The following is a 27,806-nucleotide window of genomic DNA, read 5'->3' as shown; positions in this document are numbered from 1 at the left end:
TACCACAAAGGGAAGTCCGGCAGAAGTGGCTCCTCCCCCAAGTGGGCTGTTCCATGACGGAGGCGGGGGAAGGAAGAATGGAAAAGTGGTTTGCGCTGCTCTAAGCAGAGCTATGGCACGGTATCGTTTCCGGAAGTGCATTGCTGCTCAGGTATTATTGATCATCCCTTTTCTGTAATATATTCCTCCCGAAGCGGGGGGAAAAAAATCAGGAATCTGGTAGCTCCTTTTCCAACTAACGAATTTTATTAAAAAGCATGAGCTTTCGCCAGCTGCAGCTAACTTCAGCAGATGCTAGAATGGGCGGGCCGATTTGGATTTAAATTGGGGAGAGGAGGGGAAGACGGGTTGGTTATGTAGATGAAGGTTACATGTGAGAGAGGTTACACATACCTTATGTGTGAAAAACCCACTGTATTTGCCGATTCCTTTTGAAAAAGCCTGAAATCTTTTCATGTTTAACAATTTCTCACTCGATGCTGCTATTAAAACCCTACTTTTCCAAAACAGTCACATGGAGGTCTACCATGGAGTGTCTTGGAAGGCTGAAATGCACTGATGTTGCTTTGCCCTTGTTTTGCGTCCTGTGTCAAAGTTGTGTCGGTTGATACTTTTGCACAGAGTTTGTCCCATTTGTCCCCTGTAGAATGCAGAGGGGCATTGCTGGCAGATGAGAGCATATATTGCATTGGAGGGAGAGCATGGGAAGGCACTTCTGATTTTGTTTGTGTACTTGCTGAGGCCTGTGATGGTGCTGTAGGGGCAAAGTAGGCATCTGGTTTTGTTGCAGGGCTTGCTTCTTGTATTGGCATCATTGCCCTGCTGTTTCTTGTTGCTTGTGAGAATCTGCTTTAAGTTGAGTAGTTGTCCATGTGCAAGTACAGCCTTGCCACCCAAAGGGAACGATGGATGATTCTCCCTTGTCTTATAGCAGCTGGACTCATCTAGTTGCTTGCTTGGATTTGAAGCCCCTCTTCCTTACTGCTGCTGGTAGTGCTGCTGCAGATAGGGGCCAAGAGAACATGAAAACATGAGGCTGCACAAAATAATTAACTGCACATGTGCTAAAGCAAGGCCTTCAGTTGTGGTGATACAGTTTGGGAGAAGTCATTACAGAGGGAACCCTGTTTTTTCTCCTTACCTCTCCTGAGTTCCCTATAGAAGAATTGCAGCCCTGCCATTTACTTGGAAGTGAGTACTTTTTGGACACAGTGAGACATTTAAGTGTATTTACTCCCTTATTTAGATACTTTACCACCACTTTTCAGCATAAAATCTTTTAAAGATAATTTGCAAGGTACAATTTTAAAGCAAATATAAAATACAAACATCAGCATAAAACATTTAAGCAACACATTTAAAATACATGCACAATAATCAAAATGGTTTGTAACCATGGTGTGGATAACTGTTGCCAAGTCCAGCTGGCTCAGGAAGGGTGGCAGTTGGTACTCTATTTATCTGTCTCCATATTGTCTATTGTAGCTGAATTTTTCCCCATTGATTACTGCACACTGAAAGTCTCGTGTAGACTTTGTTTTCTCACAAATTGTTGGACAGAATGGTTTTTGCACAGTTACCTCCTACCTTTACTTTTACAAGAAACAGATTGGGGACATTTTTCAGGAAAGCTGGTCTACTTATGGTGACATGTTTGCAGATTGGGTAATTCCACCCAGCTGGGTAATTCAAAAACTCTTGTATTATGACTACCTGATATTTGAATTCTTTGATTTTATTTTTCCTCTGCTGCTTCCTGGTGTAAGACTAGGATATGTAGAAATTCCCAAGATTTAATAGTTTTTGGATTGAAAGCTGAACATTTTGATCTGAATGCTGATCTTCAGTGGAAAGAATAACTCCCACAAAGGAATATGTATGGCATTCACTTTTCCATTAAATATTGGTCCATTCTTAGGGAGGTAGGAAAGAAGGATGAATCTTCACCTGTGCACTGCTAGAATGTTGCATCAGTATGCATTTATATGTGATAAATTTTAATGTAATTGAAATAGAGGATAACATCAGAAGGCGGAGCTGGCGTCGCGGCGATACGGCGGGCGATCCTGGGCTCCCAGGATCGCAGCCGATATCTCCCCCCCTGGATGGTCCCGATGGACCTAAGCCGTCCCGTAGAGACGGTGATTGTAAAGGGCGCGTCCTGTGGATCTCAGGGACACCGCAAGTCCCAGATTGATCCCAGGAGAAGCTCTTAAAGCCGGTGGAGGAGAGGCAGCCATTTAATGACTGCGAGAGCCGGGACAGCTCCAAAGGAAGAAGAAGGAGAGGGGTGTCAACCGGGTGAGATGGACCTTTACTATTCAATTATTCTTAGAGAACACCTTAAGTAACTTAAAGAGATTTTTAAAAGTGAAGAAAAGTGGATTAAGCAGCGAGATTGAGCCTTATAAAAAAAAAGGGGGGGGGAAATCTTTGTTTTTTAACTTTCCCTTTTTAGCGGAATTGGCAAGATGTTTTTCTTTTAAAAATATATTTTTAACTGGACTGGCTTTTTCTTTTCAATACTCAATAAGCTTTTATCTCAAGCTTCTTTTTTGATTAAGGTTTTTTTATTGTTATAAGAAACCTATATCTTTTGTTTTGGAAATGGGGAAAGTCGAGTTAAGAGAAAGTAAATGAAAGAAAGTTGCACTGCCATCTAGAGGCTTGATACAGTGTTTTTTTTTTCATTGTGACGTATACTCAAGGACTTTGGGCTTTCTAAAAAGATAGTGGGATGTGCATGTTTATACAGGTGCCATCCGAATAACTATAAATAAGAAAGCGGAGTTGAAAGCGATTTTGAAAATATTCAAGATGGAAAGTTTGAGTTAGTCACAAGAGCCTTGTTTAGTGGCAGTAGCTCTTCTTTCTGGTAGAAGCTTTGCTTTGCTCTCTACTCCCCCCCCAGCTGGACTTTTAAAGAGACCTAGCCTTTCCCCTCCTCTTCTTTTTTTTTTCTTTTTTTTTTTTCTTTCTCTTGGCAAGAACAAAGATAAAGAATCCTTTGACTTAATGAAGGTCTATACAGGGGGTTTGATAATAGACTATACGAGAAACATAATGCAGAAAAAGATTTTTAAACTATTGAGGATGACTATAAAAAACTGGAAGAAGAGCTGCAGAAATTCCCGCAAAAAAAAAAAAGACATCAAAGCTAAAATGGACTAATTAAACATAAAACGGGATCAATGGAAAAGGAAGAAATAGCACAAGAAATCAGAAACACTAAACAGAACTATTTTGAGGCTTATAAACTGAGAATCGAAAAGGGTTAATCAATTGATAAATGAAGAGGGACAGACTTGTTTTTGGTAATGAGGGTGAGAAAAAGATTATACAAGATTATAATGGAAAATTGTACTAAGAGAATACTTAAGAAGAAGTAAAACAATATTGAAAGAAACTACTCCAGATGCCTAAAGAAAAAACGAGGGGAATACAACAATAATGGAACTGACAGAAGCTTCAAAAAGCAGAATGTTTGAAAGGACATTTATTATTGCTTTCTCTTATCCAATAATATAGAAAAAGGAATAAACAGCTAGATATTTTGGGATATTGAATGAAAAGGGTGAACTTAAAACTATGCAAGCGTTTGAATAAGGTATAAAACTGAGATATATAGTAAAGAATTGTATTTGATTGTAAATGTTTTAAGATATTAGACTAAAATTCATACATGGTTGGACATAGTAACATATAGATTTTAAACTAGAGATATTCTTGTTGAAACATGTAGTGAAGAATGAAGTATGTTTTGATAGTGGTTAGAACTGTAACTTTTAAGAATTGGAAGAATGAAAAAGTACCTATGCAGGAGGAAGTTATTGAAAATTATGGAATGTGCAGAGAAGAGTTAAATTGATATTTGAAATTAGAGTAAGAAGATAAGCAATTTTATATGATACGGGATTTGTTTTATTAATAGTTGGATGAGAAAATATAGTAATGTAATGGATTAGGAAATTTTATAATAGAAATTTGATATTAATTACTATATATATATACATATATAATCGATGGATAACATTTATTACTAATCCTATAATGAAAGCTAAAATTTCTTGTAATAAATGATTTTATAGACTAGCTACAAATGATTAATAATTGATAATTGATAAGTATACAAGTATATTTTGAATAGATGATATGAGAATTTATATAAATGAGTGAAGATTATGAAAGGGGCACCAATGGTTTGGTAACTGGTTGACACACGGTATAAAATGGAAGATGTTTTTTTTTATGCCTTTGTATGTTCTTGTTTGTTTATGTATGTTTTGTGTTTGTTGTAAAGAATAAAAAATTTTATTAAAAAAAAAAAGAAATAGAGGATAACATGATGGCAAAGATATTGATGCCTATTTATTCTTTCACACTAAATTTGGCAATTTTATTTTAAATAGCTTTCACATGTTTTGAAGATCCCACCAGAAAACTTGGTAAAATCAATCTGTGCTGTTCCAGTGTCAAAAAATAGGTAGGGTATTTATACTTTATAATTTAATTTCTTCAGATCCTTTTGTCATAACATACAAAATAACAGATAAAATTCCAGGCAATCCTTGAAGTTTATAGTTTGGGAAACAACTAGCAGAAATAAATGTTGGATCTATTGATATGCAAACACTGGCATCCTAGGAACTGATAATTAAGGCTATAATTCAGTGCAGGCTTACAGTAGAGTAAATCCTTTTAAAGTCAGTATTTAGTTGAAAATATACATGCCTAGGGTTGTACTCCACTACTACAATATTATACAGAGTTCAAATCAATAGGTTTAGGTCTGCCTAGGATCTGGTTTTTTAAGAAGCTATCCTATGTGTACTGCCTTGGGGATAAGCCTTATTGGTGAGGTTTTTATTTTTTAATAAAGAACATGCATTGGATCAAGTTGTAAAAATGATGAGCAGCAGTTGTGAATATAATTTTTGTCCATCCTCTCTTCAGAACAAAGGTAGAAGAAAGTTTTCAGGCTTGTTCTGAGCAAATACAAACATTCTGTCTTTCTCTAGAAGGTGGAAGAGAGCAGTAACATGGCATGGTGGAAGGGAATGGAGAGGGTCATATCAAGTCCTGAAAGAACTTCACACTCCACATTAGTTCTATAGGCCAGATATTCCCCTTTTTGGTCCAGCTTTTTGGTCCAGCTGTTAGATAAATAATAATAATTAATAATAAATAATTATAAATAATAAAATAATAAATGTTCTGAAAATAACAATTTTCAAAACAACCTACCACATGGACCCTTTATGCTAACACTTCCTTAGGTCCAAGTCACTGTGCTGGTCATAAATAACAGTCTGGTTCAGACATAATATTAAGTTGTAATGCAATTTGTTTATTTTTGGTTCAGCATAACATATTTACTCATCCATTATGGTTTAGCATTATGTACAAGCCAGGCCATAATGTTTGTTCCAGAAACTATAGTTGAAGCCCTGACATAGTTCAATTCGTTCAGTCTCTGTTTCTAATTCAGATTATTTCCAGCATCATCTAAGGCAGAAGTAGAACCCAGTGACCTATAGATATTGATGAACTGTAATTCCCAGTATCCCTTGCAGTTCAGCAACATCTCGGAGGCTACAAATTCCTCACATTCCCATAAGGGTTGTTACCATTAGGCATCCTAAGGCAAGCCCATCTCTAAATGCCATTTCATGGCGTTTAATGGTTGAAGAGTAGGAGCTACAAGGTGTAGCTCATATATTGTTAACCCAGCATAATAGTTTCACAGATCATTTTCTGTTTCAAAAACTTTTGAGGATGAAGTTGCCCTAGATATTTCTAGCTGTGTTAATTCTAAATCTTAGCAATCCTGTCCCCTCTATCATGAAAAGAGTCTGAATCTTTACAATTTTTTTCTTTTTTTTTAAGGCAGGCTGCTGATTTCCAGTTCTTTGTGAGTTCTGTGTTAGATGCTAATTCTACAGATTACACAGCATCAGATATTAATCTTCAAGCAGAGAAGCTGGCAAACAAGGTATCCAGTAAGATCCATTAATTAGGAGCATCAGTAAGAAAATGCTTATAAAGTGTTTTGTACTGCATAAATATAGTAAAAAATGGGATCCCAAGCCACAGATTATGAAGGCTTTTGGGGCTCAGTTCCTTGCCATTCTTACCTTTCAACAATTGCAAAATGCAATCTATCGTTTTTCTGAATTTTCTTGAAATACAGTTAAAAACTGTTTGCATGGATGATCCAGCTACAGTTACCCTAATTCTTGAAAACAAGATTGTCCACAAGTTCTTGCTACTTTTGTCAGAATGACAAAGCAGCATTTTGCCGCAAGCTCCGTCCCTTTGGAACATGTGTGCTGGGTGAGAATGCACATAGAAAAGCGGTGGGACTCACATTGCAAAGCTGTTCTATCCCATTGCCCTCCTTGCAGATGCTGCTGCTTGAAAATGTGGAGTTATATAATGCAGTGTACAAGAGAATTCTACTTATTTGTGGTATATTCTTTTGTCTATGTGCTTTACTTCTACTATAGCTAAAATGTGATGGAGTTGTGAGCAAAATCAGCCCAGGTAAAGGAACAGTAGACTTCACAATAAATCGAGACTTATTGGCAAAGGTAAGAGCTAATATCTTATGAATTGTAGAATAGAATTAGAATTGAAAAACATGCTAAATCTGAGGATAGTGGTTTCTATAATAGATACCGGTGTAGAGCCTATAGTTTCTACCCCGTAGTTTTACCTTAAATGATCTTCCCAAGATGGAAATAATGAACTGTGTAATTTTAAAAATATAAAATAGTAGAATAAAATTGACAAATAAACACATCAGAAGGAATAGCAGTCCCCCAAAAGCAGATTTTTTTTTAAAATGGATCATTTTTTTGCATGAATAATATTGATAATTCTTAAATTGTTGACCTGTTTAAAAAATATAGTTATATGAATATGTATGCCATGTTTTGTGCATAGAGCATGGACATATTGAAAATAAGAATGTTCTCAGTTCAGCCAAAAAAAGTAATCAAAATTCAAACAGATGAACTAGCATTGGCTGCCTGCTATCTGTCCATTTGGAAAGCCTTTGCAGATGTCTGCTTAGCTGATGTGAAGCCTCAGAAGATGTTTGTAAAGTGGGAGATTCATGAGCTTGCAAATATCAGTGACAGGTATTAACATGCTCTTAAAAGGATCTCTCATTCATTACTCTCATTGTGGCTGTGTGTATTTTGCTTCCTAAGGCAGTGTTGCAGCAGGTATTTGAGGATGGTTCTGAATATGGAATAAAGAGCGAACTTTTCTCAGGATTGCCAAAAAGAAAGGTTCTGATTGATTTTAGGTAAGTATATAGGCCTGGTTAATTTGGAGCATGCCTAAAATACCATGCGGGTTTACAGATTGGTTATATGAGTAACCTGTCTGTAAACCAGCATTGATTCATTGGCCTAAGTTTGGTTTTGTTCATTTTTTTCTAGTAAAGCATGCATTTTGGTTTAGTGAGTATTGAAACCGTATCTTTTTACCTTTGAACTTATGAAATGGTCATGTTCAGTTTCCCTTGAAACATGCAGGCTTCCACTTCAGTTATGGAACAACTTTGTTAGTACATATTGCAGTAAAATATAGGAAAGAACATGAATACAGATACAAATTCCAGTTTGTCATCTTGAATGAGCTGTGGATTAACATATATACTTCTGAAGAATGTCCTTCAGTACTAATTTTGTTCATAAATGCATATAGTTTATTAGCAGTGGACATGCCCATGGCTCCATCTGCCATGCCATACTGTGTTGTTTTCATAGGTTAGCATGTCAGTCATGTTTTCCTTTACATTTTTCATTGTATGAGCTAAATGCAGAAACTCCTTTATTTAGAGATAAAGTGTGGTTTGACATCTCTACTCCTTTTTTGGAAGGTGGGGAAGGGGAGCCTAAATGATTAATGTTTACATTTCTTGCAGTTCACCCAACATTGCAAAGAAGTTTCATGTTGGTCACTTACGTTCTACATTAATAGGTGAGATATAACTGAATTGCAGTCTAAAAATGAGGGAATCTTCTGAATGTGATACAGTCTAAGAGACAGTACTTGTAACTAGCCTGTGAGTTAATGGGTGCTTCTCCCATGTGTCGATGTTTAGTCTTAGGCTACATGATAAGCTTTGGGCTGGGAACTACTTGTGTACATTTTGAAAGTTTCTCGAAAGAAGACCAGACTGAAATAGAACCAAACAAAATCTTAAAAATGACTTCAGGAATAAGAAAAAAACAATCAGCTAGTTTTAACAAAATTGTTGAAACAGTGAAGCTGAAATATTTTACATCTAAGAACTTCAGGTGAGCTCAAAAGTATAGACCTTGCAGAAAGACCCAGAATCAGCTTGTGGCATTTCTAGATAGAATAAATAAGAGCTATTGAAAACTATAGCCTGTAGGAGTAATTAGTATTTCTCAAGCCTGGAAATTTTCTTCCTCTGATTTCCTGTTCCCTTGAATTTATTACTTTAAAAAAATGTAGGGTGATGGATCTTTCTTGTTAAAGGTAGTTACTGATAAATTAATAATTTGATTCTGAAAATAATAAGAACAAGTACAGGGAAGTGGATCCTGTACTTCTGTTACATTTTAGACTTAATTCCAGTGGGAAGAATTCCAAGGAGATGGCTATCCAAATCCAGTAATGAAGCCATTTATTTTGATGTACAAACATCCCTACCATTAGATAGTTGACAGTCTTTCTTTCTTTGTTTTTTCCCGATTAGTCCTCTTAAACCATGATGTAGAATCCCTTTTTTGTGCAAGAAACATGATGAAATATAATTCCTCCCAATATTAGAAAGCCACCTTCACAGGTCAAGTTGCAACTGTATGATATATCATTTTGTCCATAGTTAAGGAGAACTTGAACCCAGAGTCAAGATCCAAATGGGTCAAACTAAAATGTCAGTAATATTTAGCTTAAAAGTATTGCTGCAAAGGGAGAAACTCAGTGTTTTGGTTCAGCTAGTGTGATGGAATGTGAGAATGACCTTGGAAGACAGGGGGAAGAGAGGCTGCCTAGGGAATGATCAGACAAAAGGGGGAGGAGCCCACAACTGAGTAATGGGCAGAAAAAAGAAATATAGAAAGGATCTGCCCTAACTTTCAGGCAGTAAAAAGAGATGGTGGGAGATTTGTACTTTCAGACTTGCAAAATTTATGTCAGCCTCCCAAGTAGACCAGACAAGAAATACGACAAGATGAACTAATTCTACTTTATTGTAAGGCTACATTAACAGAATCTTGCAAATCTGAAAGTGCAAATCTCCTGCCATCTCTTTTTACTGCCTGAAAAACTGAGAACCAGTCATAACCAGCACTCATGTGGTGGTCTTAACTTCAAACAGTCTCTAAACGAGTGGTTGTTACCTGAGAACTACCTGTACAGTGGTAGAAAAGGGAGATCAGGTTACATAAAATGAGCATTTGAGGATAAGAGTACAGCTGAGACAAATAATTACTGTGATTTATTTTCAGGGAATTTCATAGCAAATATCAATGAAGCGATTGGACATCATGTGACAAGAATAAATTATCTTGGAGATTGGGGCATGCAGTTTGGTAAATATTTTTTTTTTAAATTCTGTCTTATAGTTAGTGTAACATAATCTAGGCCTCGTTATTTTCAACTTTGTCATAATGAGCCTTTTAAAAACAAAAAAGGCTTTCAGTTTTATTGTAGAAATGAGTATGGCAATCCAAAGCAGACCAAGAAATGAGTATGGCAATCCAAAGTAGGTCATTCTTTAAATTGAGAGTACTGATACATGCAATTTGTAAATTGCTCTGCTCTTTAAGATAATTGATCTGCTCTTTAAAGATAAAAACACTGATCTTAATCCTAGAAATGCATAAAACAGCATTTCTGTATTGAACCATCCAGCCTGTATTGTAACCATTTGATTATACTAAAAAAAAGTAGGCATGTGCATGGGAGAAACTTTTTTTTTTAATTCTTCGGCAATGAATTCCAGAATGGCTGTGTTCTTTTCATTCTAAAAGAGGAGGAACCAAATGCAATGCCTTCCTATGTTTGCAGGGCTCTTCTGGGATTGTGTTTCATATTTGTAGAGAGATCCTAATGCTCTGTGAAAAAATGTGTTGTTTCAGTTGAAGAAAATAACCTTTTGCTCCCATGTGAGAAACTCCTGATGTTTGTTTCAGTCTTCTTTGAGTTGACATGTTTTGTGAAAACCTGATCATGGCTCAAAAGACCAAAATTTCAGATTTTTTCAAATGGTAAAAATCCCAGATACGTTGCTACAATTAATGATCTGCCACTATTTCTATTATTGCAAGTGGATGGCTTTAAATTGTGTCCTTCTGAAATCTGATAAGCAAGCAATCTCTTAGCACAAAGCTCTTGTTTTTCTGCAATTGTTATTCTGAATAAGTTTTATCCTATCTTTATTGATTCCTATGTTGCATTGTTTCCTCACAGGCAGAGATCAGATAATAGTATCTGAGTTTAATAATTGTATTTTAGTTTTTACCTGCACACTTAACTCCCAGTGTGTCTTCTTTTGGAGCACAAGCAATTAATCCAGGAAATCTGTATGTAAGAATAAATTGTCTTTTAATCCAAGAATCCACAATAAAATTAAATGAAAAAGAAGAGGAAAAAAGAGAGAGAAATAGTGTAGGGATGGGAGAGAGAGCTAAAGAAATTAAATGAATAGGTAACTGTAGAGATTCTTTAAAACTCAAAATATATAAACAAACTGTGGTTCATGTAGTAAATTATTCTCCTTTAACTCCCCTGCAAAGTAGCAGAGATTACTGTTTGCTAATGGAACTAAGCCAGAGCACAAAGCAAAAGATTTAATATTACCCATAGCTGAGGTAGACTCAGTATCCCTAGTTTAATCTTAGAGTAATCTGATCAATATCAAAACAATGACATCCAAACAGTAGGTTGTGTTAGCTGCCTCAGTGGCCCTTTTCACATTATTAACACAAAGGGGGTTCCACTATTCACGGCAGAGTAGTCCCAGGCTCTGATATGACACAGCTCCCTGTCCCTGCTCCCCTTCATCCTGTACACACTGAATAGGAATATCTGTATTGTGAATCCCTACATGACACACAGAGTTCAAGACTGTGTAAGCCAGATTCATAAACGTCTCTAAATGGTCATTTTCACAGTGCACACTTCCATTTCTAATTTGCAGATGCCAGGACTCCTCAGCATCAGGGAGCTCTGCATCTCCAATATATTTTGTTTGTTTGTTTGTTTGTTTCTTCAGATATATGTCTTCCCTTTTTGAAAACTTGGAGTGACTGACAAATAATAAACATAAAATTAAAATATATTTTTAAAATCAATAGCATGACAACAAGAGGCCCCTGATATGCTACTGTGGTATTCTCCATGAGTTCTTCAAGGATCCTCAAATGCCTCCAGGAAGGGCCATGTTTTCATGGATCTTCAAAAATATAATATGGAGGAGATGGTCCAAACATGGTGGTTGGTGGGGTGTATATTTGTTTAGTTACCCTTTTCCAATGTGTGGGATGTATTTACTGTATAGTTTGTTTGTTTTTTTAATTTTATGCATTAATCCTATTCTGTAAACCAGCTAGAATCACTTCCTGATCAATAAATTAAAAAAAAGCATCTAGGGATAAGCTGAATTGGGCCCTCTTTGTGTAGAAAACACATGAAAGGGGCTTCTGCATAACTTTAGGAATACTCCTGTTTTTAGCAACTTAATTTCCTCTTGGTTATTTCCTCCATTTTAACCTCTTTTTGCTTCTTCATTCCTTCTAGCGTGTTACGTTCTTCTCATACTCTATACTCTGTTGCCACAGTATTATGTCATGGTATAAAAGTCTATCTTTAGGTATGAGGTTATGCAGTTTAAGACAAATTTTCCTGGTTTTAAGCACATCCTTGCCTAAGCCCAATGCAAATCCTAATTCAGCATCTAAGTGCACAGTTTATGTCCTTTTATAGAACTCACATGCCACTTGATCAATATCCTTGAAGTCAGCGCTTTGTTCTATGGGTATCAAAATTTATAGCATCCACCAATGTGTTTTTTGTTATTATAGTCTTGAAAATTACTTTATAAATTTAAAAAATTTTACTATCCAGTTTTTTATTGCTGAAAATAGAAGAAGGGCAAGTTATTCTCCTATCTTATAACAACTCTGTGAAATAATTTTAGCTGTTAGCTGTAAAACAATTTTTTTTTCAGGTCTGTTGGGAGCTGGCTTCCAATGGTTTGGCTCTGAAGAAAAGCTAAAATCTAATCCTTTGCAGCATCTTTTTGAGGTATCTAAGTATAGTTGAATTCTTTGAAAGAATTTTATTAAAGTTAGAATGTATAATGTGAATGGCCATAATATCAACCCCCCAATTCTTTCTTTTTAATGTTTTTTATTTTGCTTTTCTGTTTGTATGGCCAGACCTCTGGAACAAAAATAATTCCTTAAAATGTATAAAAAATGTTTTGTATGCAGACGGTCTCGAGTTCACTCCCTGGCATATCTAGCTAAAAAGAATGAGAAGGTAGCAGGGACAGACATCTGAGACCTGGAGAACTATCAGCAGTCAGGACAGACAGCAGTGGCCAAACAAATAAGCTGGCCTGCTATACAGCAGCTTTTTATGTTCCTAGAGCTGCTATCTGTTAAGTTTTCCCCTGTGGGCTAAACAGAAACAAGTCTCTTTTTTGTTTTTTGTTTCTTTAAAGAAGTGACATTTATTAGGAAGATGATGTGGGGAAAAGTTACAGTAAATAGCCAAATATTCCTGGACTTTAATACCTATCAGTCCCAATCAGCATGGCTAGCAACAGAGGAATATGGATGGGAGTCTGCCATTATCTGGAGGGGGTTATCAGCTCCGGTATACTGGGCTAGCTGTCTTTCCTTGCTGGGCTACCTGCGATCCTTGCAATTGTGCTGAAGATTACAGGATATTGGAGTGTCTTGAATACAAAGTAAATGCTTTGCCACGGGCTGTAATCTTTTCTTGATGGAGAAGTCCTTCAGATTGAACAGTCCTGTATTTTTCATTGATTTTATATAGGTCTATGTACAGGTCAACAAAGCTTCAGAAGAGGATGAAAATATTAAAACTCTGGCACAAGATTTCTTTAGAAAATTGGAAGCACAGGAAGAAGAGGCAGTGTCACTGTGGCAGCATTTTAGAGATGTTAGCATTGAAGAATATGCTCGGGTGTATAAGGTGCTGACTTGAACCTTTCCTTTCAGTATTTAGAAATTATCCCATTCTGAGTATAGTGATGCTTGAGTATCTTTGCATTTCTGAAAAATGTACACCCTTAGAGTTGCCTGATTTTTGCATTGTAAAGTAGCAGGCCACAATATGATTCAGAAAGAGAGAGCTTTATTTTAGTCAGTGACCAGCTTAGAGCAACATATAATAAAATCTAGCCATGGAGATATAACATACTTAAACATAAATAAAATAATGCAGCATTGCCCTCTGTTAAGACTGAAATTAAAACTAAAAGTTAAAATTAGCTAAGAAAGGGAAATATATATATATATAATTAATTATAAGTAAAGTTTGTTAAATATGTAGTGCAATAATTAAGAATATAGAAATAAATTGTACTATAAAATCTGACTTAAAATATTCGTGATGAGTTATAGTTAATAGTTCATTCTTATATGAGCAAGGATAGATGAAACAAATGTAAAGATATAGACGAGATGGATGGGTACATGGCATTGGGAATGATATAATGTTCTGGTGCATTGTTTTTTTTTTGTATTTTGTCTCACATAATAATTCACATGTGGAGTCTCACTGATTTAATGGAATATCTGTAGAGAATAATTGAATATAAAAAAAACCTTTTGCATAATTAATTAGCTTGTTAATGCCAGCAATTTAATTGGACAAATTATCACAACATTCCTACATGACTGATTTACTTAAGATTTTTTCTTTTTTCAATATCTTTTTTTTTTATATAGCTCCATTTTCATTCGCTCAGTCTATTTTGGCTTGGTTCCTTGAAATTCTTCAATCTGGAAACTATTAGATGTGCAGAGATTACATGACTGTGCTGAGTGGGAATTCTAGGAGTTATAGTCTTTTGTTGGAAAAGGGTGGTCTCATAGATAGATGAGATAATTCTTGCTGATTGTAATTATTTTCCTCTTTTCTTGATGGGTTGTCCAGCGTCTGGGAATCTACTTTAATGAATATTCTGGAGAATCATTTTATCGAGAGAAAAGTCAGGACGTTCTAAAGAGGTTGGATGCAAAAGGACTTCTTAAGAAAATGTATGAATGGATTCTTTATTTCCAGTTTTCTGAAATGCCTGATCATTCATCTTAATGTATCTTTAAAGCTAGCCAATACTTCCATTTATCTGACCTCTTTTTAATATTTGTTTTGCCAAGATGATTTGAATAACTAAGGTAACTTTGTGAATACTGACATGCACGTAAAGAGTCAGGGAAACTTTATTGGGGGGCGGGCAGCATATCAGCCTTAGTGTGAGAAAGGGAATCTGAAACTTTTACAAGACTTGCAGGCATGAAGTAAACAGTAAACTGCCGACTTCTCACGCTTCCATATCTACCTTTGCTTCCATCTGGCAAATCACATAGGACAGAAGAAAACTCATTAGTACCATCTTTGACTATTTGGTCTGTGGTGTTCTTCACGTATAATGCTAAAGATTTAGGACAATCTGCCCTAACTAGATGTCTCCAGATCTATGGAGCTAAAGCTTTCATTGTTCTTAGCCAGCATTATCATTGGCAGTGCTCTTTCTGAATCCTGGGATTTTTAATCCCAACCCAGTCTGAAAGATTCTGGAACACACTTAGGAGTACATGTACACAGTTAGTACAGTTAGGGTATACAGTATGTGAACTGAGTAAGATCTTGGGTTCAGTTGTTCCTTCTTCCCTTTCCTCCTGTGCCATTGTAATTTGTAAAGGACTGTTATTTCTCCAAGATCCATATTTTTGTTATGTTTTAGGTCAGGTATTGTGATTTAAAGTCATTTCTGATTAACTGCTGAAGAAGCTAACATCAAACTATCAATTTTTGATTTGCTGACCCAGCTCACATTTATTTTAATCACAGTACCTATTTTGCATGTAATAACAAGTAAGAAGTTGGGGGGAAAATGTCAAACTACAATTTATTATCCCAGCAGCATTGGAGGAGGGCTAATCTTTTGTACATCGTAATGAAATGGGTGTGAAACCTTTTGATGGCCAGGGGCTGCATTTAATACTGTCTAGTTGAACAATGACTGCAGTAGGTAAATCGGGGTTGTCATACACACATGGGATTGTGATTTTAGTTTTGTTCTTTTGGGGCACTTTTAAAAAACATGTTAAGCTTTTTTCAGGGCTTACAGTTGCCTTTTCTTGCTGAAAATACAAAGATGATTTCCCATGTAACTTTAAACCACAACTTTAAAGCATTTTTATTTTTTCTTGCAATATCCTTATAATCTTAATTCCTGAAGTACTGAAACACAATTTATTTATTTATTTGGCTATGGAAGTGGATATTAAGAAAATCAATGTATAATTCCTTGCTGCAGGTAGATTGTTCAGTGCCTTTTTTCATCATTTTCAGAGAAGGAGTAGGAAAAGTTTGTCTTTCTGAAAACGGAGACCAAGTTGCTGTAATGCGTAGTGATGGAACTTCGCTTTACCTAACAAGGCAAGCATGTTGTGTGACTGTTTATCAGTAAACTGCACATTATTTTAACACTGTTGATATATGTAATAGAATATTGCTGGTAGACAGATTGCTCATGATTTTGAAGGGCAGCATACAGGTTTTTTTTTTAAATAAAATGAATATTTCTTTGGAGAATGTTATTTATTTTTCATATTTCATTTCCAGAGATCTTGCTGCTGCTATAGACAGAATGGAAAAATACAAGCCTGACATTATGTTATACATCGTAGGTATTCTATGTTTTATGTAAACTGATTTGGTAGAGGATGAAGATGTTAATGTACCTTATGCCAGCATCCAAACATTCCACGAATTTTTATTAGACTTGAGCTAACCATTTCAAAAGATAAGTGTTTTCTTACAAAACAGTGACATGCTGATCACTCCCAGCTTCTCTAGGCTTGATTAGGTACTGCTGGTAGTCTGGGGAAACCTGCAATTCAGTGGCATTGTATCACATGTCTTGTTTGACAAAACTAGCCTTTCCCAACCAAGTGTCCTCTAGTTGTGTTGGACAGTAATCTCCATTTTTGTTGAGAATTTGGAGGTCTGTAATCCAACAGACCTGGAGGTCAGCTGAATGGGGAAAGATCTTTTCACTTTTACAGGGAAGGGAAAATGAGGAGATCTGGGCTAGTGGCTCTTGATAATAACCCCATAACAAAACATCTTGCCCTAGTCTTATTTGATATCGTTTTTCCTGCTCACAGGATGGCCAAAATATACCAGCCAGGTAGCCGTCCAAACTGGAAGGAGAAGGTTTTGCTCACCACCCTTATTTGCAAAGTGTCCCATTCCAGTAGAACCCTTGTTTCTTTTATCACTGCTGATTTGCAGTGCTGAACAGTGTAGCAGAATTATTATATATAGCTTATTATTTTTAAATGCCTCCTCCTAGATGTCATACAGTGTCCCCATTCAAAGATATCATTTAGAATTTTAGATTCTAAAACTTTCAAACCATCATTGGAGGTTCTGAAACTTACCATGGACTATAAATGAGGTTTGTGCCATAGTGCAATCAATCAGTTGTGTAAACCCAGTCGATTGTGCTTAGTTAGCAAACCCTAGATAAGTAAATGATCCTGAATCAGCCAGTGATCATTATTAACAAAAGCGGCTATTCATGATAACACAAAGGTCTTGGTTTCATTAAATTAACACACATAGCATAATTCATTACAACCCCCCACTTTTACATTAGCAACTCAATATTCCTGTTTTTGTTTGTTAGGTGTATGTCTCAGGAATTTGATGCCATTTCTTGCATTTTTATACCCTTTATACCCAGATGAAGCATCTGATCCTTTCTTTAGATGCTTGTGCCATTGTACATTTGTCATTTTATTAACCCATGGTCTGGTGGCTGCCAGTCTACACCAATTTTTAACAACTGATATTCCAATTTTTCTTTTTATAATATAATCATTGGTATTCTTTTAATAGGATCTATGCACCAAACAGAAAATTAGTACCTTTCAGAATTCTAAAATCAAGTTTTTTTGAGACTTCTATGGATATAGGTAGTATTTCAAGCTCTCTATTACCCCAGTTATGACTTGAATATCAGAACTTTTCCAAGGGTAACTTTCAGAAGAGAACTCACACAAGATGAATCCACTTTTCATGGTATTATTCTTTCCCTTGGATATGAACTGTGTCAATGCTGTTTTGCATTTGACTGTTATGTATTAAATGGCTAAATCTTGTTTCCCTCTCTTCCAAGACAGATAAAAGTCAGAGCTCTCATTTTCAACAGATGTTCCAGATATTGAAATTACTTGGTTTCAATTGGGCAGAAAGGTAAATGTATGTCAAGAATTTTATTAAGAAAACAAACCAAACCAAACTGAATAATGATATTTCTATCATCAAAAGAGGAAAATGTGACAAATCAAGTGTTCTAAATCTTTAGATGGGCAGAATATGGATGGCCAAAGACCACTCTGGAAATAAATGAAAGGTTAAAAAACAATTAATTTTAAGCAAGTACAGTGTAGTGGTTAAGATGTTAGACTGAAGCAAGGGCGACCCAGGTTCAAATCTCATCCGTGGTGGAGCTTAGTGGGCCAGTGAGCACCTTTCAATTCAGCCTACCTCAGAGGTTGTTGTTGTAAGGGGAAAACTCATTTGTGGATCCTTAAACTCCCATATGAAATTAGAATATTCATGCAATTAAAATTCCAGCATTTGCACTGGAATCAGCCTTTATGCCAGAGTAAGGCTGGGAAATGCCATTTGTTCTGTTTCTTGTTGGAGGTTGCCTGTAGAATGTTTCAGCAGCAACCTCTTCATTAAAATTCTCATTCAATATTGAAGGTACGAATCTGTGAGAGAACACTGGGAGATTCACATTTTATACTTAAGAGCCAAAGAAGGCTCTGAATTGAACCAGTAACAGCAAATAAGAGAAGGTGAAGTTAATCCTTTCCAATCTAAATTACCACATTGGAGAGTGATCGATTGGTGGCTAGGCAAATATGAAGTTGCTTGAAGCGATTTAGGTTAGCATGGTATTGTAAGCTTCTAAGATGAAAATAAAAATAAAGTTGATAATAATCAACCCAAATATATATATATATATATTTGTGTGTATGTATTCTTTTTGTCTTCTATGTTATAAAGCACATTGTTGCCATGTCAAACTTTCCTATATAGTTAATGAGATCATAGGTCTTTCTTTTAAAAAAAATATATATAGTTCATATTAGAACTATAACATGGATGATGAAAGAAAGTGTGCCTATGTAATGTATACGTGTAGGTATATCAGGTATCTAATCCTATTTTGGAGTTAATAAAGTCTGAAACCAGTAAAGCAAGCCTCTACTCCTACATGCATAAAGGTGGAATATGAGAAACTGTTCTCAAGAATGGATAATGCAGGTAGTCCCTGGGTTAAGAACGCCCAGTTTACAGATGACCCATAGTTAAGAATGGAGCCTGTTGTAGCAAAATTTGAGTTAAATGCACAGTTATTCGAGTTACATGCACAATGGTTCAAGTTAATTACACAATACTACTTAGTATTATACAATAATACTCTTCCAGCTTACATACAAATTCAACTTAAGGACAGACCTTGGAACAGAACTCATTCTTAAACTGGGGACTACCTGTGTATAAGTGTAGAGCACCTCATACTTATTTTAGTAGTCTTATTTATTTATTTATTTATTTATTTATTTATTAGATTTATATTACATCTTTCATTTAGGAGCTCAAAGCAGCATCTACAGCATTTCCTCCCCATTTCCCTCACTACAACAACCCTTGTGAAGTAGGTTCGACTGAGAGGAGGGACTAGCCCAAAGTAACCCAGAGTTTCTGTGGGTGGAAGTAACATTTTTCTGAGATCAGGTGTAATTCTAAAAGTATGCAAATACCATTCTTATTAAAGAATATATTCTAGTTTCTACAGCTGAAAAAATGTCACTTTTATCTATGTTGTGTATTAGACACATAACTTTCTGTTATTGACCCATCAGTTGACAGAAGTTGTTGAGGATAAGCATGACTGATGTTTTTGTCCTCTCTGTTTATAGGTGCCAGCATGTGCCCTTTGGGAGAATTCAAGGCATGAAAACTCGAAAAGGAGAAGTGATTTTCCTGGAAGATGTTTTAAATGAAACTTGTTCCATGGTGTTAGAAAGACGTGCTTCTACAAAAAGTTAGCTGATAAATTTCTCTATTAAATTAACATTTTATTCTGGTTCTAGAAGAAGGCTACAGGTATACTGTGTGTTTCACCACTCTATAGCACAGTCTAAGTCAAAATTAGTTCAGCCCCTTTTGCTTTCCATATATGGACCTCTTTGTCTGTAACCTATGTTTCAGCCTTTAAAAAAATAGTAATAAAATGTGTTTAAGTAATTGAGAAAATAATTCAGCCTTTTGAAATAAAGACATTTGGATTTTTTTTTCATTCCACTGTGAAGGCATTCTGTCAGTCAGTGAAATTATATCCTTGTCCAAGATTTGTTTGATTCTTTTTTCAGTTCATCTTTATTTATTTACTAATGGAAGATACTTTAATTACTATCTTGATGCTTTTCCTTTTCTTTTTCTCTCTACTGTATCTGTCAGTTGCAGCTTTAATATCTGACGTTGCTTGGATATTTCAATTCTCTAATACAATTACCTCTATTTTATCAATTATTTCTCTAAATAATATTAAACATGAACCTAATTGCACAAGCCTTAAAAGTAAGCTCCATTAATTTTCATGGATAATGATATACAGTATAGGATTGAAGTAATATTGGAAGCTTCATGTGAACTATTTAGAAGGCTTCTGCAGTCCATGTTTTGGAAAATAATGTTATTTAATAATTGCTGAAGCTACTTTATTTTAGAAGTCTAAAAAGAAGCTGAACTTCCAAGGGGTTTTTTTTTTAATTGCAGTGGGATACAAATCTAATAAATAAATGATGAAATTATATATGTATGTATGTATGTATGTTTTCCTGATTTTGTTAACCATGGTCAAGATATGAGGAAGATTATGTTCCTACTAGCTCCTAAAACTAACTATACCATTTTATAAAGAAGGGTTTGAGAATCAGCTTCTGTCAGGAGCATTGTGCACCTGTTGGTGAGTTAATGGTTTACTCTACTTTTATCTGATCAGCCACGAAAGAATGTGACAATCCTCCTGAGACTGCAGAACGGATTGGGCTCGCAGCACTTATCATTCAGGTCTGTCATCCAATTAATTGCAAGATCAGTTACAGGGATGCTGAAAAATATCTACTCAGTTCTTAATAATTTGTCATTTCAGGACTTCAAAGGCCTCTTATCATCTGATTATCAGTTTAACTGGGATCATGTTCTTCAAAGCAAAGGCGATACTGGTGTCTTTTTGCAATACACGCATGCCAGGCTGCACAGGTATTGGGGGATGATTAGTGCCCTGTTTTTTACTGAACTGATCTTCATCTGGGTCGGAATGAAAGTTGTCTGCAAGTAAAGGTGGTTGGGAGCTTTTCTGCTGTGGCTTCAGTGTGCTTAAATGATGAAATATGTAGAACAGGCATATGGCCAAGTTTTACTCAAAAGTTTCATCTGTTTCATATAATGGAACTTTCTCCTTTTCTTCTCCCATTGGCATCCCCCATGCGTTGCACAAATCTGCTTTGAAGAGTTCCCAGAATTCCCTGGAGCAGTCATAGAGCACTGCATTCCCAAAGAGGCTGCTGAAGAAGAATTTTCAGTAATAGAGTGTAGCTTTCCTGGAGGAGAGCAATGGAAACAATCCTAACTTTGAACAGGCAGCAGAACTCAACAGAGTACTTAAAAAAAAGAATTTAAAGAAACACTTTAGATTTCTTTTTTTAATATAGGGAATAAACATAATCCTGCAATAATTGCCCTGTTGTCTGTATACCGTCTACAAAGAAGCAAGGAACAGTTTTGAGGATATGGTAGTTTTCTTTTCCCTTTCCTTCTAAAACTGCAACTTTGCAGTTTGCTCTTTAACTCTTTTGGGGTGATCAGTCCAACACTTGTGCCATTCTAACAAAAAAATTAAGGTCCTTTTAAGGCTGTGCTATGCTATTTTATTTCATTCTTGCAGGATTTGGCTCAGAGCAGAACTGGAACAAGTTTAAAGTCCAAGTGTTTTGCTTCAGTTATTAATTTAATGTATGTTATTTTAAATAAGGAATTATTTGTTTGGTTGCTGAGGAAGGAAATATTACTTTTTTATAAGAATAGTTTTCAGATTTTAGACTGATACCTAAAATGGCTTTTCAAATTTCCTAATGGGAATTTATTCCCAGGTACGTGCTGCTGATTCTGTTGTGCACTACAAATGCATTGCAGAGCTCATTAAACACAGAGTGACTTCAGGCCAACCCTTCCCCCTCAACCCATCCTACCTCATAGGGATGTTGTTATTGATAGACACAAACGCCATGGAGACTCTGTGCTTACTGACTTGAGCTCCTACAGGAAAGGCAGCCTGTCAATGCAATACATAAATATGGAACTTTCAATGGTATTTTGACTATAGTGTTATTGACCGTTTTCTCTTCGCCTCCCTAGTTTAGAAGAAATATGTGGAACTGTCCATCAAGGGACTCCCATGAACACTGCTTGTTTACAAGATCCACTAGCAATATCCTTACTTCAACATCTTCTCAGGTACTTCAGCATTTTTTCAAGTTCCTAATGCAGTTTTTTGCATGTATGACAGCACTGAACACAGTTCATATACGTTTTGTTAATTATGCTTACTCCTGATATGCAGTAGTTCTTAAAGACAGTAACTGTATATCCAAGTACATAACTGATTTAGTATCAACAGACTGCTAACAGTAACCTAGAAAACGTGGAAGTAGAGTACCACGGTTTGAAGTGTTTTTACTTCAATTCATTTCTCCACTAAAAGTCTCTTTAGAATTAGCCCAGGGAAGCAGCTTAGCCAGAGAGGGTAAGCGTGCTTTGTATTCTGTTGGCATCTAGTTCAGTTGTGATGTCTGTGGAACTGGAATGTGGTGTACATTAGCTATCATTGTTTGGAATAGCAAGCATTTTAAAGGTGCCTTGGGCTATTCATAGCATGTAGCACAGTGCCAGGTACATTAAACTGCAAATGTGTCCAGCTGTGCTTAATGAGTTATAAAAAGCCTCTTTGGGTAATATTTATTGAAAGTGTATAAAACAAATATGTAAATGTGTAAAACGAAGAAGGTAATAAATGGAACATTGGGGGAGATGGGCGGCATACAAATTTGAAAGTAAATAAATAAATAAATGTTAGGTTTGGTCCTGTGAACACTGCATAGTCCAATGAATTGTGTCTGCAGAAGGAGCACAGTGCTAGGAATAGTGAAAACCCTTGGCAGAAGCAAGGCTGCTTAAGACCTTTCTTGCCCTGAGGAGAAAGGGAGGGAAGACAGAATAGATTGTCTTAGATTTCCTCACGGAAGAGGAAATATGGAAAGAGCAGGCAAGAGCATTTACGTAAGCCACTAATTATCCTGTGATAAGTATGGAGCGCTGCTACTGCAACACATATTTAAGTCCCAGAGTATTTCAAACTGTATTTTCTCTCTCTCTCTCACACATATCTCCCGCCATCCTGCACAGAAAAATAAAAGAAAAAAACAGTGTCTCCATTACTCTATTCTTAGTAAATACAAGACCATTTGGGGAAACAATCTAACCCCATTTTCAGTTAAACAAAGTAGTGGTTAAGTGTATGGCTGGTGCTGAACAAAAGCTAGTGTATACTTAGCTGCTATTTGACAGTATATTTTTTTCCTGGAATAGTTACTCCAACTGTGGAAGCTTTCATGTGCAACCCTCCACCCCAAGAAGCAGTTGTGCTCAAGAATCTGACATCTCTTTATATGGCAGTAAAGCTGGGATAAAACTGAGATGTAGATGTTCCCTATGTGGCTTTTTTGTTTGTTTTGGATCAAATCCTCCTAAATGTGTTCCTTTCTTCCTTCAGATATGATGAGATTCTTTACCAATCTTCACAAGATCTTCAGCCCAAGCATATTGTTAATCATCTCTTTAAACTCAGGTAAAAGAAAGAAACTTTGGAGTCTTTGAACGGAATGGATACATTGATTTTAGAAATATTTAGCCTCAAAACAGATAGTTTGATGTAAAAAGATGCAGTTTTTTTCAAACTGAAGGCTTCAGTGTGGTGACTAGTTAAAGCGTTGGACTAGAAATGAGGAGACCAAGGTTCAAGTCCATTGTCAGCCATGGAAACTCATAGATGACTCTGAGCCAATCATTCTCTCAGACCAACTACTCAAAGTCTTGCTGTTGGGATGAAATTAAGCCATTTTGAGCTCTTGGAGAAAAGCTCTAACAAATACATGAAATAAAGGCTGGCTCTATTATAGCAGCTTTTGCCTGTGCCTATGGAATCCTAAATCATTCATTCATTCATTCAAATAACTTTTTACATTTCAATAATACCCATCTATTTCAAAATCAGTACCTTGTTAAATCAAAAAATAGTATATGTTCTTGAAAACCTTCAGGTGTGCCTTCTTTTAAACAATTTTGTTCCTCCTGGTTTACTTTTCTTCAGGCTATAGATGGCCAATAATTTACATAATATCAAAGAGGATGTGGTTTCTGCAAACTTCATTTTCCTATGAAATATTCTAAATGCCTTAAGTGAATGCTGTATATTGTTGGCCTGAGTCACTGGTGAAAAATCAGTTCATGAGAAGCCTTTGGACAAACAATTCTTTGTCAAAATCAGTTGGTGAACTTTCAAGAGATCATAAAAAGAAACTAGTTTTTCTTGTTGAGGTACATTCCAGTTCTGAACATAACATTTCCAGGAATAGCCTGCCAGAAAAGTGATAGCTTATTAAGTCTGGGAACAAAATTATATTTTTTTGTGATTTCAAATGACATTTAAATAAATGAGCACTGCAGAAAAATCCCAGCTAACCAGCTGTGTCCTTTCTGGATTTTTTTATCCCCCCTCTGGTATTTTTGCCCTTGCAATAGTCATTCAGCATTTCAGGGGTACTGAGCATGCTCAGTCTGATTGAGCTATTTTATCCCTACATCTTATTTCCCAATCTTTTAAAGGTGGTTTGTGTCTCTCCTGTACATATGTGGCATAATTTTACTTTCATAGATATCACAGAGGATGAAATTGATATTCCTATATATTATACTTTGCAGAAGATGGGCTTGGATGCAAAGTTAACATTAGTGAAAAGAAAAAATGCAGTGTTCCATAAATGACTGTGCACGTGGTAGGGCAAGACTAAATCAAACTTGAGAAACACAGTGCCTCGTTACTGAATTAACCCATGTAATGGGTTTGCATAATACATTGACTCACAAACTATCCAAACAGGCTACACGAGTCACAAACAGGGTTTAAACTAACTACGTTCAATTGGTTGTGCTCATGTAACCACTCGATGTTTAACTGGCCTGGCTAAGCAAGTTATATGAATGCAGCCAATATATAAGGTAGATTCAGGCTGTAGCGGAGCCAACTCTAGCGCTGCCTTTCCCAACCTTGTGTCCTCCAGTATATTAAGACTATAACTTCCAGAAATCTTGTTGCCTGTGCCCACTAGGAATTCTTGAAGTTGTCCCAACATAGCTGGAATATACAAGGTTGGGAAAGGCTCTTGTAGCAGAGCGTACAAAGGCTGGAACAGAGCTTCTGTTCAGAACAGAACAGGCTTGATTACAGACAGTGGCCATTGTAGAGCTTGAACAAACACAAGGTTATGAATGTGAGGTCTTTTTCCTCACACAACACTCTTCTGCTTGGTCGGAAACAAGCAGAAGCATCCTCCAGCTTTAGATCCAAGCCACAGTGGCAGTTCCATATGCCCCGTGGCCCTTGCAGGATTTTGCCAAGAAAGGCATTCTTATTCCACCCGGACATAAGCATATGTAGTCAGAAACCAGTGCCATTGGCTGCTTAGTTTAGGATTGCTCTCTTTTAGAAAGTTTGTTCTCAGGCTTGGTATTTCTGTTTCAGTCATTTAGTATCTGCAGCTCACAAAAATCTCCCTGTGAAAGGCAGCGCTCTGGAACTAGCTCAGGTAACATTAATACTCTGTGTTTGAATGTCATTTATTATCCCTAAGCCATAAACCCTGGAGAAAAGCCTGTTGTTGAAGGGTGGGGTATGAGTTAAAAGAATAAATGGCAGCGTTTTGATTTTGGAAACAAGGAGACCAGAGGATGAAATAAGTCTACTGCAGTAGCTCTGCGTGTGAGCTAGGATACTGTTCCTTTGAAGGCTGTCCCCAGGGAGCTGTGAACATTGCTGAATATTAAATGGCCACATATCAAAGCTCAGACCTTCCTTATCTCCATCCATAGACAACATATGCATGCTGTCATAACTCACTGTTACAGCTGGCTGGGAACTCTAGCGATAGTCATTCCAACATATTTGGAATACTGCAGGTTGAGGAAACTGCTTTAGATATTGCATCGCTGGCTAGATATAGGGTACAGCAATTAATACCTTTGTCACTTCACATGAAAAGCAGAAGGATGTCTTGAATGCAGCATTTTTGTGCTACGTGTGAAACAGAAATAATACATACCGCATCACTGGACGATTTTATCTGGATAGGGCCTCTTACACTTCAGAAGTAGACAGAACAGTCAAGCAAACGAATGTACAAGCAGCAGTATCCTTTTTCCCGCTGAGGCGAACTTGATGCATGTAAGAAGTCACTAGGCAGGACACAAACGTCCAAGTCTATGCAGGCATAAGGATAATGAGCATTACAGAAATAGAGGTACTTTGATGAAACATGAATAGCCAGTTTCTGCAGACGGGATCTAATTAAGTCGTCCCATAGAAAAAGAAACTACTTCCATCAGGAAAAGGGGAAAGTTCCCTTGACCAATACTGTATACAAAATCTGCTTTATGCTTATGGAGAGGATCTCAGCATCAGGTTTAGGGAGGTGGGAGGAGACACCAGAGGAAAAAAGAGAAGTAAAAGATCCTAACAGTGATCGAACTGCAGAATTATTGGTACAGAATGGGCATCTTAATAGTTCTAAAGCATTTTATACTACCATAGCATAGAACAGGGGGAGGGGGGATAAGAAGCTGCCTTCATAAGCAAATGATAAAAATTGCTTTTTCCTCTTCTCTATCCCTCCCCTCCCCCCCCTTTTTTTCCCCTATATTTCAGGCAAGGCTCTGCCTTTTCCATGCTGCTCGCTCTGTTCTAGCCAACGGACTGAAGCTTCTAGGAATCACACCTGTAGATAAAATGTAATGGAAAAACGTCCTTGATGTTTATTGTGGCTGTTGCTTTTATGAAAATTATCTGACCTCCGATTTAACTTTCATGGCCTTTCCAGATTGATGGGAATCTTCAGAAGGCCTTTTTACATGAATTTTTTTGTCCTCTATTATAAAGCCAATTCCAGGTTTCATTAGTATCTCAATTAATGGTTGTGATGCATCCACCACGTGTGTACCAGACTCTATGACTGCTGCTTTGCCACTCTACTGACCTGCTGTGAAATCAAAACCTTTCAGTTGGTTGAAGATTTCAGCAGCTGTGCAATTGGCACCAAATAATATCACTTAAAAATGAAATTCCAGTATGTACCTTTGTAATACAAAGCATTGTCGTTATGAGGAAATTAGTGGTGGAACTGTTTTCTTTCCTTTTTGTTCCTCATAAGCGCTTGGTTTGAAAGGTGGGCATCTTTTTTTAAAACGTAATTTAATGTGTATGGTACATTTAAGATAAAAGCTATTTTGGCATTATGAGCTATGCAAGTCCCATGGATGCAGTCCTTATCTGGTTGCTCCATCTGACTTTAAACTTTTGAAACTTTCTTTTAAAAAAATAAGAGGAAGCTGCTATGCCCCAAGGAAAGTCACCAGCCTCTAAAGGCATCATTCTTTCAAAAACCCTCTGTGGGCTACCTATTCATTTGCATGGTAGGTGATTGCAATCTGATACTTTATTGGGGAATGCCACGGTTTAAACAGAACTTACTTTTGGATGCCATCTAGGGCTAACAAGGGGAGCACATGGTGTTTCCAATGTTGGGATCAGCATCACCGTAGCTCAGCCACCCTAGTCATTGATGAGGAGGGCTGGGACTTACAGTTCAAGTACTCCTTTGGGCCATACATCTCCTCACCCCCACTGTAAGAACGTCTAATCTCGCATATCTACTGATCCCCAAAGACTGTTGCTTATAGCTTTTTGCCATAATGTCCCTTCAAGAATACAGAAGTATTTATTATGCTGTACTAAACAGCGCTTTCTGTATGTACCTGGGTTCTCCAGGCTTTGGGAAATCAATACTAAGGTACAAATCAGGTTTCCTCGGTGTGATAATTCAGAAGGAAGGGTCGCTGCAAGGTAACCCCCCCCCCCTTCTAACCTGTTGCACTGAGGAAGCCTGCAGGGAGATGCAGGGTGAAATGTTTGTAGAAAACCTGATAAATGCCTTGATAGCCATCTCCCAAAGCCGGAGAATCTGACCATGAAATATGTACTGCGAAGCTGGGCTACTTCTATTCCAAGAAATCTATCTCAGTCCTACTTCCACTGTGGAAATAAAGCATCCACTATCACGTTTATAGTTTTACCTTTTCCTTAC

The 27,806-nt window shown here is 36.6% G+C and overlaps 1 protein-coding gene across 1 annotated transcript; it reads left to right on the top strand.

Annotated features, from left to right (window-relative positions):
• Nucleotides 1-18: 18 nt before the first annotated feature.
• Nucleotides 19-27,721, top strand: RARS2 (arginyl-tRNA synthetase 2, mitochondrial). Its single transcript, XM_088138319.1, has 20 exons — nt 19-151; nt 4,410-4,483; nt 5,887-5,992; nt 6,507-6,590; nt 7,215-7,312; nt 7,937-7,992; nt 9,492-9,575; nt 12,215-12,291; nt 13,051-13,209; nt 14,176-14,279; nt 15,598-15,684; nt 15,871-15,931; nt 17,432-17,508; nt 19,251-19,375; nt 20,336-20,403; nt 20,486-20,595; nt 21,751-21,849; nt 23,165-23,239; nt 25,193-25,256; nt 26,372-27,721. Exons 1-20 carry the CDS (start codon nt 113-115, stop codon nt 26,456-26,458), a joined length of 1,734 nt encoding a protein of 577 aa, XP_087994445.1. The 5' UTR covers nt 19-112; the 3' UTR covers nt 26,459-27,721.
• Nucleotides 27,722-27,806: the final 85 nt, after the last annotated feature.

The sequence above is a fragment of the Python bivittatus genome, unplaced genomic scaffold (assembly GCF_059951505.1).
Source record: "Python bivittatus isolate LINGU-HERP-01145 unplaced genomic scaffold, Pbiv_v1 ctg000020_np1212, whole genome shotgun sequence".
NCBI classification, from domain to species: Eukaryota; Metazoa; Chordata; class Lepidosauria; order Squamata; family Pythonidae; genus Python; species Python bivittatus.
This window is presented reverse-complemented; position numbering and strand designations above follow the sequence as displayed.